The sequence below is a fragment of the Solanum verrucosum genome, unplaced genomic scaffold, assembly GCF_900185275.1.
Source record: "Solanum verrucosum unplaced genomic scaffold, falcon-dt-bn FXZP01000235.1, whole genome shotgun sequence".
Classification (NCBI taxonomy): Eukaryota; Viridiplantae; Streptophyta; class Magnoliopsida; order Solanales; family Solanaceae; genus Solanum; species Solanum verrucosum.
The window spans coordinates 3,219,348-3,236,180 of NW_026019948.1; the positions used below are offsets into that span (position 1 = coordinate 3,219,348).

The following is a 16,833-nucleotide window of genomic DNA, read 5'->3' on the forward strand; positions in this document are numbered from 1 at the left end:
AGATTCTATATGAAAACTTTTATACTGTGTGTACTTTATCAAATTGTCAATAAAAGGAACCTCACACATTTACATGATATGATATGTCTCATTCATCATAGGATTATGTATACGTAGCGAATCATAATTTACGTTTTAAGATCTTATATGACGCATAACTAATTTACTTTTTCTTTTGTTTCAAATTTTTTGTTATGATTTTAACTTAATAGAGAGTTTAAGAAAGTGAATAAATTTTTTGAAATTGTGTTGGTCTTAAATTAAAGTACATGGAACATATTAAAATATTCTTTAATTTTATTGTTTCAAAGTGAATGTTTAAAGTAATAAGTTGTAGATAGAATATATATATATTCCTCAATCCGTAACTCCGTCTATCTTTACTTGTTCACTATATTATTTTGAGATGTTCGATAATATTTTCCAATTTATATAATCAATGAATAATTTATCATATTGTATCTATTTTACCTTTGCTATTCAATACTATTTATTTTTTAATGTTTAGAGGACTTGTATGTAATAAGGGTGATTTAGTAAAATTACTCCTACTATTTACTGTTTCTTAATCTCTATATCAAATTAATAATGAACAACTATTATTGAACGAATAATATTTTTTTCTTCTTCAAATTTCTGGACCTAAATAGTCAAAAGTTATTTTAATCATTTAATACCTTTAATTCTGTAAAAAAGACTTTTAAACAACCAATAATAGTTGTAGTTTAGTTGGTTGATTACTTGAACTCTATTTAGTGGGAGTTTGATTTCTCACATTGTAATCCTCTCTCCCATTTCTCCTTCCCTCACCCCAATTTTAAGAGAGAGAGAGAGTTTATGGGGAGGGAGAATCCATTTTGATACAGTGTATTTAGATCAAATTACTCTTATACATTTAGATAATTACGTATTTTAATCACTAATTAAGAGTTTACTATCATATATTAAAGAAGATATACCTAGATATATGGATTTTTGCTACCAATTAAACTAAAATAGAGAGAGATGAGCGAGGTGGGAGGGAGATAGGAGAGTGACGAATGATATAGGAGGGAGTCGAAGAAGGCGAACGAGATCTGTCTATGCATCTCAAATACATGCAAATTCATTTGAATACAGTGTATCTAGAACAATTAAACTTAATCTTGACCTCGTGTATCCGAGCTAGAAGTATCTGGATACACAAAAATTTAATGTTATTATAAACTAAAGTATATTCAAATAATTAGTTTATGAACTAGTGATTTTTTTAAAAAATTTTCTTTTTATTTATAAGATAATCTTATGTGAGCTTAAGACACGTAGAGCAATTAATTAATTGTCTCACTTGTCTTTTATCTTCCTTTCAACCACTCTCTGTTTAATAATTTTGGAGTTTGTGTGTGCTTTAAAGATATGGGAAAATGATATATCATATTTGTAGAATAAAATGTACAGTACGATCAACCTTTTTAAGGATACATGAAATTAGGATAATACTAATGAATACTGACAATATATTTCAAATGAAAACTTTTTTTTTTTTTTTCAACATGTTGGGCTGGCTCATTTATTATAACTTACAGGCTCAATAAAAGTTCGGTTCATCAGAACGCTGTAATCGTACACAAAATTGAATCAAAATTTTGGAAAAAAAAAAAAAAAAAAAACTGAATTAATTTGATTTAATTTGAGTTTTCAAAATAAATCAATAGTTAGAGGATGAGATTAATAATTTACGTTAAGTTCAAAGATGTTTTCAATATTGAAAACACTCCTAAACTCGATGCGAAATATTAGTTTCTTCTTCAAACTATTGACAGCTTTAAAAACAGTCATTTACTTGACTCCACTGAACTTAAATACACCCCCGATCTTGTAAAATGAGTTAAATACACCCTTATTTCTTGTCAAGTTTAGGGGTGTTTTCAATACTTCTCTTGACTTTTTATTAAGAGTCTCATGCTCCTACAAGAGTTTGAGACCACTGTTATGTCATGTGGCAGATCGGGGGCATCTAAATTTAATTAATCAAATAAAATAATATTTTTATGGCTGTCAATAGTTTGATGATGATACTAATAATTTATGTTATATTCAATTATGTTTTCATTACCTCTTATTTTAAATTTAACCTTTATATATAATTGATGCCTGATCTAGATGAAAAATAAGTTAACTGAACAAACTGCTAAACTTAATATATTATAGTTTGTTCAACTTAGCTTTAGAGTTAGTTATTAATCCATTGTTCAACTTAATTAGCTTACTAATTTTAGTAGTTTTGTAAGTGATCCCATTTACTTACTATATTTAATACGAAGACTTAAAAGGGTAACCAACATTTAAGTGCAGACACATGAACATGTCTATAGTAGAGGTAATTTTGGTTACCTACTATATATGATCGATAAGTTAAAGGCCAAATTTTTATTATTTATATTTATTTATGTCGAGTTATTTCAATTTTATTCTTTAATAAAATATTACTAGACACTCGATCACCAAAAAATAAAAATAAAAAAGTGCAAGTATTGATAAGTGACGCTCCTACATAAGTTTTACCTTCGAGGGTAGGCAAATTTAGTTGACTTTGAAAAAGTTGAGAGCAAATCTTGAATAAGTAATTGATTTTTTTAAGGAAATACAAACATAGGGCTTATATTTACTCCTTAAAACTATATTTTAAAATAATTACCTAACAAAGGTATAATTATTTTAATAGTAAATTTATATGGTTATATCTAATCTAACTCTTATTTTAGGCATACTTAGAAAATATACTTGACTAAAAAAAATTCTCTCATCTATACTATTTATATTTCTCTCCACGTCCCAACTCCACCAAGTTAGCACTACTTATTTTTAATTTTTTTAAGTTCAAATCGGAGATTTTTCTAGATTCATGTTTTTGTGATTATTCATATTCGATAAAGATTTTAATTAATGGTAAGTGTATCTACATATTTCTTCTTTCAATGGCAAGACTATTATTGAAGGTAAGTCGTTCATGTTAGTAATTTTTATTATGTGGACTCACATATTAATATATTATACATAGATATCCTATCATTAAAGTACCCCATTGTATGATCTAATAAAGTATCAAAGTTTTGACCTTAAAGTGAATATCTATTAATATGGATTTAATTTAAATAACTTGAAATTCATAGACCTTTTCTTAAGTCTGATGGAGACTTATTAAACGAGTACCAATGGCGGATCCAGAAATTTTATTTCATGGGTGCTCAAATATTTTTAGTTTGAGAATTGCTATATAAAGTGGGTGCTTAGTTAATACATTTGAATAAATTATTAGATATTACAAACAAATATTAGTGTTTATTGCAAAAAGCAATGGGCGCTTAAGCACCCATAATTTGTAACATGCATCCGCCATTGACGAGTACCATTTAAACCTAAAAAGGCACTTCGAAATCCTTTAAAGGATTTGGTCCATAAACCAGAAGACGTACTTTTCTCTTTCTCTCCATTTCAAAAAAAGAACACTAAAAGAGTTATCTTCAAAGCTTGGAAGATCAAGTTCATTAATCAAGTTATTGTGATGGAACAATGTTAATGTTCCTATTATTCTCTAATATTGATGTTTATGTCTAGTGAATTACTTGTGATCTTGGATAGATTGTTTAAAGTTTTCTAACAATCCAAACATAAGGTATCAAAGAGGTATGTCCAAACATAAGCTATCAAAGAGGTATGTGATTTCTTTAATGTACAATGATACATCATGTAGTATCGAAAAGATATCATGATACATCATGTATTGAAAAGATATCATTATATCATTATATAATGTAGCAAAAATGTATCATGATACACCATCTATGAGAAAGGTTTCATGATGTAATATATCAAAATGGTATATATCATAATACATCATATATCAGAGAGGTATCATGATACACCATCTATGAAAAAGGTATCATAATGTAATATATCAAAATGGTATATATCATGATACATCATATATCAGAGAGATATCATGCTACCATCAATTACTGTGTAATGCTCTCTGCACCAGATCTCGAAATGTCGTATCAGAACTTGAATGGTTTATATCCATAACTCACAATAAACCAAAAAAAAAAAAAAGCCAATGTGGTAATTAATAAAAATCATCATTTACTTATTTTTCAATCTATTTTGGAATAAGTTGTTACTACATATATTTATTTTTCAATCTATTCTGGAATAAGTTGTTACTACATATATTTCATTTACAATTCTACAACAAATTTCAATAATGTAAATTTAAAAAATTAATATAATTGATCACATTAATTACTCGCATAAGTCAATGAATTGTGCATTTAATGGCAACAACTTGGATTGCATTTATGATATACATTATGCACCTATACTATGACCACCTTTTAAATGAAATTTTCTCTTTTTTTAGTCATAAGTTACCATTCTGATTATACAAAGCTATTATTGTTAGAATATTTCAAATACTTGCAACGAAATTTTTTTGGTACAACTTTTAAGAAGTTAAATTAATTTAATTACTTAAATTTTAAATACTGATAAGATATATATTGTTTTAAATGTTGCCCTCTACTATAAGTTAGATTAGTATTAAACTTGGTGACTAATCAAATATACCATCATTTTTGGATTGATTTATTTTTAAATATTTTTATAATAAAATATAAGCACTTATTATTAAATTAAAAAATAAAAATAAATCAAATATCATAAATTAAAAATCCTTTTTCCTTTGATAAAATATAGCAAGTTGAAGATGTTGTAATAAAGATGAGAGAGACTTTGGGTATTCACTACAAATCTTGGCAGTTGCAACATGCCTTCATTTACTTTCCTATTTCATAATTTGCTATAGAGTAGTAGTTTTCCACATTTTCCATAGGTCTCTGCTTTTGGGATCAGCCCCTCTCCATTTTCTTCAAATTTCTATTGGAATTGCTGAAACATGGCATATGTTTAATTTAATGACTAAGATTTAGTTCATTAAAATAAGGGAAGTGCTAAATTGTCAGAAAAATAAAAAAATTATAATATTTTTTTATTTTAAAATAAACTGATTTTTTTTTCATTTTTTAATTAAAAGATATTAAAGTTAAAAGGGTAAAAATATTTAAAAAGATAAAATAACATAGATAAAATATCATTCTGGCCAAATTCTGACCAAAAAGATTTTTCCTTAAAATAAATCCCTAACTATGGTTATTTGGAAAATTAATTACTTCCAAATATTTTCTCCCAAAAGATTTTTATAACCCCACAATTCTAAATCAATATTATATTTTTCTTAAATATATATTAAAAAGACTCTTTCTTATTTTGTGTAAATTTCTTAAATATATAATTATGAGTAACTAAATATTTAATTACTTTGTCTTATTTTGAATATATTATCATGAGTAAAAATAAGACAAAGTAAGTAAATATTTATTCGGATATTACTTCCCAATAGAAAAAGGATAGGCAACTATATTTATTCGGCTCGCAAGTTGTCAGAATTAATAACAATGCATTGATAAACGCTACAAATTATTGGTGGACCAAAATGTATTATGGGAAGGATAGCAATTAGAGTAGATATAGTAGTTGGACAAGTAATTATGTCATTGTCACAAATTTAAATAAATTAATATTAGATTTAAAGTTAAGGTTAAAGATTAAAATTATTATTGTATAAATTAATTTATTCCAATCATAACATCTGTCATCGTTTTCTTCATCTTTTTAGTCGTAGTCTCGTTTCTGTCGTATCATTGATATCTCCGTGAAATGAGAGGGTTTAGGATTTTAAAGAAGTCAATCAAACATAGTATTAAAATAATTGATGTGTCAGCAAATAGAATTGTTATATATGTCAGGTGGACGAATATTTTATAGACAAACACACCATCAATCATTTTCATACAAACATTTATTGTAGTTAACGTCTAGGTGTGTTTCGCTAACTATTCGGTGATAGTTCAAATAAAAAACTTACAATCCCAATTGTTTAAATATGAAACTCAATAAAATGAAATAGTTTAGATGTATTATTGATCCTTTTAACTCTATAATTTATGATATAAAGGATTTATTTAACTGTGCTCTTTTGACTAAGAGCCTGTTTGGATGGGCTTTTAAGCTGGTCAAACTGGCTTAAAAGTCAGTTTTAGACTTATTAGAGTGTTTGACAATTATCAAAGTGACTTATTTTAAGTCAAAAATGACTTATTTTAAGCCAAAAGCTAAAAGCTAGGTGAGGGGAGTTTTTTTTTTTTTTTTAACTTAAAAACCCTTTTATGTTGACCAAGTATATTACCTTTTTGCCCTTAATTCTTTTATACAATTTCCAAATTGCCCATATTGAATTATTATTATTATTTTTTATTATTATTATTATTATCATTATTATTTTATTACTATTATTATATTATTATTATTATTTTATTATTATTTTATATTATTATTATTATTTTATATTATTATTATATTATTATTATCATCATTATTATTATTATTATTTTATATTATTACTATTATTATTTTATATTATTATTATTATTATTATATTATTATTATTATTATTCCTCTTATAAATAATTTGTGGTGGTAAAGAAATATGTGAATGATAGGAAAATATTATTACTTATGGATGTAAAATATAAATTAATTTTGTTTTAATTTTTTTTAAAGTATAAAAACCTTAAATTAATCAACTTTTCATCATGTTAACAACTTAAAGGGTATTTCAGACAGTTTGATAAAAAAAGTGTTTACCAACACTTATTTGCCAAACACATCAACAACTTTTTTTCAACTGCAACACTTTTATCCAAACACATAACTATTTATTTTAAAAATAAGTTTCAACACTTTAAAAAGTTACTTTTTAAAAGTTAATTTTTTTAAGTCAATCCAAACGGGCTCTAACTTGAAATTGAGGCAGTATATTGAAAATGCATTAATTGATCACCTCTTCGAGATTAAGGCCAATCAAATTCATCGTAAGACACATAATGATCAACTTTACGAAAAAAATCCAATTCCATTCTAAAAGCTTGTAGCTTCTTATATATCGTCACTATATGTAAATAATTCTTACACCATCTGGTAATCCAAATAATATCTACACATTCTATAAAAGTGAAATCCGAAATGTCAAAAAATGCATTTGGAATAAAGGTATTTTTGACTCATCACATAACAATAAGAGTATTTTTAATCCAAAGTATTGACAACAAGGGTATTTTTAGACTATACTTAAAAAGAAAGATATTTTTATTCATCTCACATGGTTTAAAGACATTTTTAACCCTTTTTATTTTGAAAATAAAATATATTACTCCCTCCGTCCCATTTTATGTGGCATCTTTTAGATTTCGAGATTCAAACAAGTCTATCTTTGACCGTAAGTTTTTCATAGATCTTTTAAACATTTTGAATTATCAATTATTGTGACTTATACTAATATTTTTCAAGTCAAACATTTCCTGTCAAACTTAAACTTTTTCACTCTCGAAAAACGAAAGTGACACATAAATTGAGACACAGGCATACCTATTACAACACCACACGAAAATGACTTGATAGTGTAAGCTATATATATACTATATGGAGAAGGGAAAGAAAGGTATGTTGAGATCCAAAATTATCACTCTTCAACAAGCTAAGGCAATACTTTCAACCATGGAATTGATCATAACATACCCTAAGCTTTTCTTCATTACATTAACATTAGTACTACTATTTTTCTTCCGCAAAAACAATAAACGAAGAGTTTTCCTTGTAGATTTCTCGTGCTACAAGCCCCCGAAAAATCAACAAGTTGATAGACAAACGTTTGTTGATAAAAGCACCAAAACTCTTTGTTATAACAAAGACTCACTAGAGTTCATGGACAAGATGTTGGAACGATCCGGCTTAGGTGATAAAACGTATCTTTCTAAAGGATTGTTGAAAGAACCTATAGATAATAGCGCGGAAGCTGCTAAGGAAGAAGTTGAGATGGCAATATTCGGAGTCATAGATGAACTTCTTCTCAAAACTGGAGTTCAATGTGAGGATATTGGGATATTGATTACTGTTTTTTGTGGATACAATATTATGCCATCAGTGTCTAGTGTCATTGTCAAACGTTACAACCTTAGACATGATATACGTACATATAATGTTACTGGAATGGGATGTACTGCTGGCCTTGTTGCCTTAGGCCTTGTCCAAAATTTGCTTAAGGTAATATACTATAAACAATTTTTATTCGATTATCGTATTATTATTATTGAACTCTATTGTTGTGCAGGTGCATGATAACTCTTGTGCACTAGTAGTGACCAGTGAGAGCACTACAGCAAATGTATATAAAGGTAATGACCGGTCAAAATTGTTGACTAATTGCATATTCCGTGTGGGTGCTGTAGCTCTTCTCCTCTCCAACAAACCGTCTGATCTAAATACATCAAAGTATGAGCTCATCCACACCGTCCGATCTCAAACATCGGACGATGATCGCTCATACAACTGTATTTTCATGGAAGAAGACGTTGAAGGACATCGAGGTGTCACAATCAATAAAAATCTATTGTACGCAGCTATAAAAACCATTCGATTAAACATATCCACTGTAGCTCCTTTAGTCCTTCCTCTATCTGAAAAATTTCGTTACTTGGTAAATCTTATTAGTACAAAAAGCAAGGTAAAGCCTTATAGTCCTAATTTCTCAAAATCCATTGATCATTTCTTCCCACATGTCGGTGGGAAGCCGGTGCTGGATGACTTGCAGAACAAGTTAGGATTTAGCGATGAACAAATGGAAGCTTCTAGAATGACATTGTACAGAATTGGTAACACTTCAAGTAGTTCGATATGGTATGAAGTAGCTTATGCTGAGGCAAAAGGTAGGGTGAAAAAAGGAGATGCATTGTGGCAAATAGCATTTGGTTCAGGTTTCAAGTGTAACAGTGTGATTTGGAAGGCAATTCGATCTGTTAATCGCGATGAGATGAATCCATGGCGCGATGAAATTCATGAGTTCCCCGTGGATGTAAGTGATATCGAAGTAATCCCGGACCTATTCGTTGCATCCAAATAGGATAAACTCATGTGTTACATGCTCATTTTGTTTTCCATATTCCCCTGTTTAATTTTTGTTCTTCTAAGCAAATTTTCCATTTATAGAGAATGGTGTAATTTTTATGTACTAATTTTTAATCATCGATGTCACTTCACTAAAAACTTTCTTTATATCGAGGGGATTCAAAAATTATATACATAACGGTTGTTCTTATCCTGTTCAAATAGTATAATTTTCCAACAAAGGAAGTTCAACTGAAGCCCCTTCGTTGCAATAGCTCCATCCCTGCTAGACTCTTTCTGGATATTCAAGACTACGAAATCTGAAGAGTTAATATAGTCAAGCTACAGAGGATAAAAGATTATGAATATATTAGAGTAACATATGCATTTCATTAACTTGGATAAGTCAAATAACAAAGTTTGAGGTTGATTCAACTTTGGCTTTCTATACATGTAGTTAGGGGCTGAGCCAGTGTAACTTTGGTTCAAATTCTAAATTTGTAACAAGAAATTCATTGAATATGTACAAATTATTAATTCAGAACTTAGTAACTTGAAAGAATTAGAATTCTGAATCCATAAACTTCAAATTCTGGCTTTGCCTCTGCATATAGCTCTGTAGGAATTCACATCATAAACCATTCAATCAATGAAGCCATTCGAGAGATATTCCCATTTTTTCAAGGGTAGCTCTACCAAAGTATTGTTCTTTGGCCAAAAGTCTCACTTGTTTTATATATGTACCAAAAGGCATTACCCCTTGCTCAACTGCCTTATCTAATGAGTACATCAAATCCTCTGTTGCTTTATCTGCTGCTATGCTATCAAGTAGTATCTTTGAATTCTCGTCAATCGCTTCAAATTCATCCTCAATTTTATATTCTGAACTTAAATCTTGATCCTTATCTCTTAGCCAACTCGACAGTTTATCCGCTTCATCTGTCAAGATTTTCACCCTTTCCTTCAATTCCATCATTTCATTTTCACTCTCATCAACCGAAAACTCAGCAACAATTACCCTTCTAACCATATGTTCTTTAAGGCTTGAAAGCTCCTCAACTTCTTCATGAGTCTTGGAGAGTAATTCTTTCATGTCATAATGAAGTGTGCACGAGAGACGGTCAACAGCCTCCCTCCTAGAAGCTAAAGAAGGGTGAAAGAAATCGTCAGTTGAAGGCGAATAGTAGAAAGGATGATTATGTGAAAAGATCTTGAAAAGATTGTGTACAAGGTCAGAGAGGTTGCAGCCAGGGTACTTCCAATTTACTAAGTAAAATGTTGAAATAGCACCTGATGAAGAGTCAACAAAAGGATGGTTGTCATAAATTGGATAAGTAGTATTTGTTGACATGAGTACAATAGGGGCTATAAAAGGGTAACTTTCATGTAACCAAATGGTAAGAGGGATTGAAGGGGTGGAGGAAGAGAGTTGCAACTCTCCGTTCGCGTTGAGTAAGTTGACACTAGTGCCATCGTCATGCATGAATGCATCGATGGAAGGCTTGAAAGAGAGATAATCTTGAAGAAAAGAGACGAGATGCCTTCGAATTATACGTTTTTGGTTAGGATCTGTGTAAGATGGTGCAAAATGTGGACTTGTACAAGAAAGTGCAGCATCTATGAATTGGATTGAAGATGGAGGTGTTTCAAAGTTTGTGGAGAATAACTCTTGAGCAAATGATTTGAAGTAGTCCATTTAAGTTCAAAGATTGCTGATTTTTAGGAGTAATGATCAATCACTATTTATAAAGTGAATTGGAAAAAACTAGTTTGAATACATCAATACCCCTTAAACTTGTCAGTTGATATGGTCTGTTTCAATTGTGCACCTGAACATATGATAAAATGTTCTTATTAGACACTTCTGACTTGAATTTTGGAAAAGTTTATGCGCATGTTCTCAAATGTCTATTATATAAATAAGTTAATCACTTAAAATATGTCACTTTTTTTAAATATACATATTAGTCTCAATAAGTTGTTAAATCTTTGACATGTTCCAATTGATGTTGATGTGTATGGTTAAAAGAGGTTACATATTTTTTGTCATATACTTATCTACATGATATGTGCTTGCAAGAACACACGTTGAATCTATTTCAAATTTACGTTGGAAGTTTCTAACATGAACACTTTATCATGAATTCAGGTACTTAATTAGAACAAATTATACCTCAAGGGTCTAAATGTAATTTACCGTCAAACTTAAGGGGTTGTCGATGTATTCGGCCAATAAACAACACTTCTATCCTCTAGACTCTCCTATATAAAAAATGACCCATAGACAATGAAGTCAATTGCTTATAATGTTTTTTAAGTGTTGTGTAGTTGCTTGGAACTTTGCTTTTGATGTAAGTAAAGGTGTTTTCTAGATTCAATCTGTTCAGTTTTGTGAGTCAACGACTAACAAAATGTTATAGAAATGCAAATATTACATTAATAAGCAGATTAGTTGGGATAGATAGTCACTTATGCATTAATAAAACAAAACTTGTTGACCAAATTGCTTGCTCCACAAGTGTTGATTCGCCTCTTTCTCATTGTTTATTATGCATCCTATGGCTTGGGAATTGGCATGGAAAATATGGAGGGGGGCCAATTATTAGGTGATAAGATTTGCTAATAGATATACTTGTTTGACTAAGTAAGAACAAAAAAAACAGAAAACAGAAAACTGTTTTTTTTTGGGGTATATAGTTGCATTAAATTAAGAAAGATCAAATTGGCATAAAAGAGTGGGAAAATGCATGCTCAATTGATTTTTTTTATCTGATTAAGTTTTGATGGATACAATTATTCGACATCTATGGTGATGAGAAATAACATGTACTTAATCAAAAGTCATGTAAAATAATTCAAAGTTTCAAACACCATCATTATGAGAAAATAATCTATGGAAAAAGATTAAACAAAGTGAAAAATGAGCAAGAATAGTACAAGCGTTGATCACCGACTTGATTATTATAAAGTAAGAAAAAACTATTTGATTCGAGTACATTAAAAGTTAATACTTTTAGAAATCATTGATTAAAAAAACTTTGCGTCTAAGACTGATTTTAGGACTGGGTAGAAAAATTTTGAGTTTAATAAAAATAATATTTAAAGTTAGATGAATTTAGGCTCAAAGAGTTCTACACTAATACACACCATATGTTTTTATGTAATGTTAGGTAAAACAATTTAACAGTTATGATAAAGGGTAAACTTGGGAATAAACATTTGGCGGGTGTTTGTTAGCAACAAATTTTTGAGTGCTGAAATATTAACTGCAATAAAAAATAAAAAAAATGATAATTTGATGAGTTTTATCAAGTACAATTATGTTGTTCTTTTGATTGTTTTTTTTTTAACTTCTCGGAGTGATTAGAGGACTTCCAATTGTGTATTTCTCGAATTGTAGGATACTTTGAACCTCGTAGAAATATAGTGTGTTTGATCTCCATGAATGTCGAAAAGTGTTTTGTTTTTCCATGTTGATCTCTAAGCGGAATTTTGTTGATCACCCATTTGAAGAACTTTTTAGTCAATATTGATGCTTTATCCAATACTTGTTGAATGTCCTCGGAAAGTTATTTAATCTCCATATTTATAGTTGTAGGCAGTCCAAGTGTAAATTGATATTCTTGTCTCATTTTAATTGTATCGTATAAGTCATCAAGATTATCACAAATATATGTGATAAGATTTTTTTGATTGGTCAAGACATGTCATTTTAAGCACTTAATAAAAAAAAATCTGATACTTGAATTTGGTTGGGATTACCGCATCATTTGAACGCATAACATCATCTTATTGGTCTTAAATTTTACTGAGATGTCATGTCAATTGACACGCGGCATGAATTTGGGCCTCAAAATGAAACAATCTTTGGGCTTGAAAATGATAAAATGGACTACTATAGTTAATAAAATTCAAATTAATTATTCAATCCAAATAATTCAAAATTTAAGAATAGCTATTAATATATACTATTCAGTCATCTAATTTGCCAAACATAGCCAAAGTATACACTATATATACATTCGATAGTACGTATATGGTGCGTATATGTTATGTATACTTATATACATTATATGCATAATATATGTATATTAATACAAATTATAAAGTGTATGCTATCAATATATTGTCCAAATGCTTTGTAAACAAGATGGCCCAAAAGTATTGGACTGTAACTTTTTAAAAACTTCTATTCAAATTTTGTATGGACCAAACTCAATAACCTTTTTGACATGTCTACAGTGTCCATTTAGTAATATATATTTTTTATTTCCTATTCATATTTAAGTCAATCCCTTTTTTGTTGAGTTTCCTACATTTTACTCATTTGTTTCTGACTAATTAGTTTGCTTAAGGATGAATTTATGTGTTACACTTCCTTAACTGTAATAATTTTATATTATACAGAAGTGATGCTAATCTTTAGGTAGTGCAAAGAAAAAAAAAGGGGACATTATACTAGTGTATTTGCAGTAGCTAGGGGTGTACAAAATCGAACCGAAAACTGAACCAAATCGTAAATCGAGTCAACCCGACTAGTGGTTTGGTTTGACTTGGTTTGGTTTTGAAAAAAAACCCCGACTATATTTGGGTTGGTTTGATTTTAAAAAAAAATCAACCCGAGACCAAACTAACCCGAATTTATATATATAATTTTAAAATTTTATTTTATACATAAAAATATTTACTTTGATATAATTTTTAAATATTTCTTATACTTTTCCATAGTTTTTATCTTTTAATATATTATTTCAAGTTTAAACTTAGAATTATGAATGAGCCAATAAAGATTATAGTCCACATATGATGGTAATTATAATAAAGCTTAAATCAAAATCAAATTAATACTAATGCAAAAAGAAAATCAATTCAACCCTAAGAATGACAATAATATTGAATATTTGTTCTTTAGTTTTACATTGGTTTAGACAATTAAAATACATAATCTAATTTTAATTTTCTTTAATATTTAGTCATGTAACTAATACTTATAAAACTTAATTTTAGCATGATTTAGTACTTTTAAATTATGAGCATTTTCATTATGACTTGTTAATTTGCAATATTTGTTTTACGCAATTTCATTATTATTATTTTTGTTGGATATTTTAGTGTCATTAATCATATCATATTGTGTTATATTTTTAAGAAACATCTTAGATAGTTGTATTTTGGTAGGACTAAATAAATATTTGAAGTACAAGTAAATTATATGTTTGTATGAATACTTTACCAGAAAAACCCGAAACAACCAGAAAAATCAAAAAATCCGAAAAAACCCGAGGTTGAAAAACCCGAGTTTTATTGGTTTGGTTTGGTTTATAAATTTAAAAATCCGACACAAATGATTTGGTTTGATATTTGAAAAACCCGAACCAACCCGGCCATGTACACCCCTAGCAGCAGCATTATATTTTCACCTAAAATTCTAACTGACACATTTGTTTTCATATCATTGATTGAATTCAATAATGTACTCCCTCCGTCCCATTTTATATGTCATCCCTTCTATAAATAACTGGACCACAATACTTGTAATTTTATAAAATTTATGCATAAATTACCATATTTTGCCTATTATACCCTTGATAGAATAGTTAATTAATCTTGAAAATGTATTCATCATTTATTATAAAGTTGACTTAAAAAAACATTAAATAAGAATAGAAGAGTAAAGTTACATCATTTATTAATACAAGTGCAAAGTAAAAAGGTGACATATAAATGGGACGGAGGAAGTACTTGTTTTTCTAAAATATGTGTCCTTTCCCAAAAAGGATTGGGTCAAATTTGAATCGCATAAAGATTTGATTCGCCCAAAGTTGCTCGGATTAATTGTTCATCGATCAGGTTGGGAGCATATATTATTCTTCAGAATCACTAGAAAACTGAAGCAAAATCAAATGGTAAATTAATCAGACGAAAATTATACATGACAACTTAAGTCGTTTCTATGTGAAAAATATCTCAATATATATATATACATAATATATAAACATAACCCTTAATTTGACGTTAGCTAGCAACTATGATCTTTAACTTTGGATGTACACAAGTAGACACTTAAAGTTATATAAAATTGAACAAATGCACACATTCGTCCTACATGATAATTTTGTGTCCTACGTGTTGTCCTACATATATTATGTCATGTAGGATACGTGTGTCTACTTGTTTAATTTTATACAAGTTTAAGTGTTTCCTTGTGCACACTCAAAGTTGGAAAACATAATTATCCATTAAAACCAAGTTAAGAGTCATGTTTATATATTATGGCTATAGCCTATATATATTGAAGGGCTAGTGAAGAAGCTGAAGAAAAAATAGAAAAAGAGTGGTAAGTACCACATCGTTGAACAATGAGTAAATACAAACATTATCGCTATATTAAAAGGCAGCACAGAACATTGGCAAATCTCACGCAGCCACGCAGTGAGCACAAAGCGAACTATTCTTTCGCCTTTTACTAAAGAATACCGTGTGCGCGTTGCAATTAGTGACATACGCCAATTTTTGGAGGGGTTCTCATTTTTGAGTACCCCAACAATTCTAGTTTAATAATTATATATTTGACATAACATATTTCTTAAAATGCAATAAATAAAATAAATACTTACTATTGTTCATTATTAGTAGTATATAAGTTATCTCATAAAGAGAGTAATTAATTCTTGCATTGAATTAAAAATAATACAAGAATACATCACTATTTGTAAGTAATAAAATAATACAAAGGCATGCATAATTAACTTGACTTTAGTTCACATTTATGCTCTTCAATTTTGAATATGTACAAGTAGATACTTAAAGTTAATTTGACTTCAGTTCACATTTATGTTTTTCAATTTTGAATATCTACAAATAGACGCTTTGAGTTGCAAAAAAATGAACAAATAAACACACGCGTTCTACGTGACATCATGTGTTCTACATGGTGTCCTACTTGTATTATGCCACATAGAATTCATTTGTCTACTTGTTCAACTTTATATAAGTTCAATGTCTATTTATACACACCCAAAATTGTAGAACATAAATGTAAAATGAGTTCAAGTTAAATAGCACTCGTAGGTATTAAGTCTAATACAAATATGTTTATTTTCCTTAAAAATCTAAACTACTAAATAAAAGTTAAAATTAAGGAAAGTGAATTTTAACATGTGGGAATCAAAATCTTTCAATTATTTGAAACTTTTGACAAAGTGAACCTAGAGATGGCACATTCCCACCAAAATTAAATTAGAAGAGGAAAAAATAGAGGCAACAAGAGAAGATATAGTGGCCTTGTATGGTCCGTTGCTACTCTTAGATACTACTAAAAAAATTGTTGAATTGTCTTGTTTTTCCTATCCTATTAGTAGAATTTTTTCTAATCCTAATTCTATTTATGTATAAAAAAGAAACTAATCCTTTTGATTTTTTTATAAAATTGAAGATCGTTCTTCCTGCATTACAAACAAAATAGCATTCAGTAGCGTGTTCAAAAAATCTTGTTTAGACAAAAATTAATGTGTTTGTGTGTATATTTATATTTAAACAACTTGTTAATAACCAAAACCCAACAAAGGGTTGTGGTGGAGTGTTAGGTATTCATTCACCCATTGGGTTCAAATCCCCTTGGGTACAGAGTCACCTTTGTTAGGAAGCGCTTTACTCCTAATATGGACTTTCCAGCGGTACCGAACACCGGACGGAAAAAAACAAAACTTGTTAACCAGAAAGAAAGATATAACTTAATGAAGTTGATCAGAAAATTGTAGTTAACTGTATACCACTCTAAATTTAAAGGATTAATAC

At 28.9% G+C, this 16,833-nt stretch overlaps 2 protein-coding genes and 1 non-coding gene across 3 annotated transcripts; 2 read left to right on the plus strand and 1 right to left on the minus strand.

Moving 5' to 3' along the window:
• The first annotated feature begins 7,611 nt into the window (after positions 1-7,611).
• On the plus strand, positions 7,612-9,235 carry LOC125813080 (3-ketoacyl-CoA synthase 2-like). Its single transcript, XM_049492574.1, has 2 exons — positions 7,612-8,196; positions 8,264-9,235. The coding sequence occupies exons 1-2, from the start codon at positions 7,651-7,653 to the stop codon at positions 9,050-9,052; spliced, it is 1,335 nt and encodes a 444-aa protein (XP_049348531.1). The 5' UTR covers positions 7,612-7,650; the 3' UTR covers positions 9,053-9,235.
• Positions 9,236-9,662: 427 nt separating this feature from the next.
• Positions 9,663-10,732, minus strand: LOC125813318 (protein ELC-like). Its single transcript, XM_049492815.1, has one exon. The coding sequence runs from the start codon at positions 10,730-10,732 to the stop codon at positions 9,683-9,685; it is 1,050 nt and encodes a 349-aa protein (XP_049348772.1). The 3' UTR covers positions 9,663-9,682.
• A 4,727-nt stretch (positions 10,733-15,459) lies between these two features.
• On the plus strand, positions 15,460-15,576 carry LOC125813652 (U5 spliceosomal RNA). Its single transcript, XR_007442080.1, has one exon. It is a non-coding gene; the product is annotated as a U5 spliceosomal RNA (small nuclear RNA).
• Positions 15,577-16,833: the final 1,257 nt, after the last annotated feature.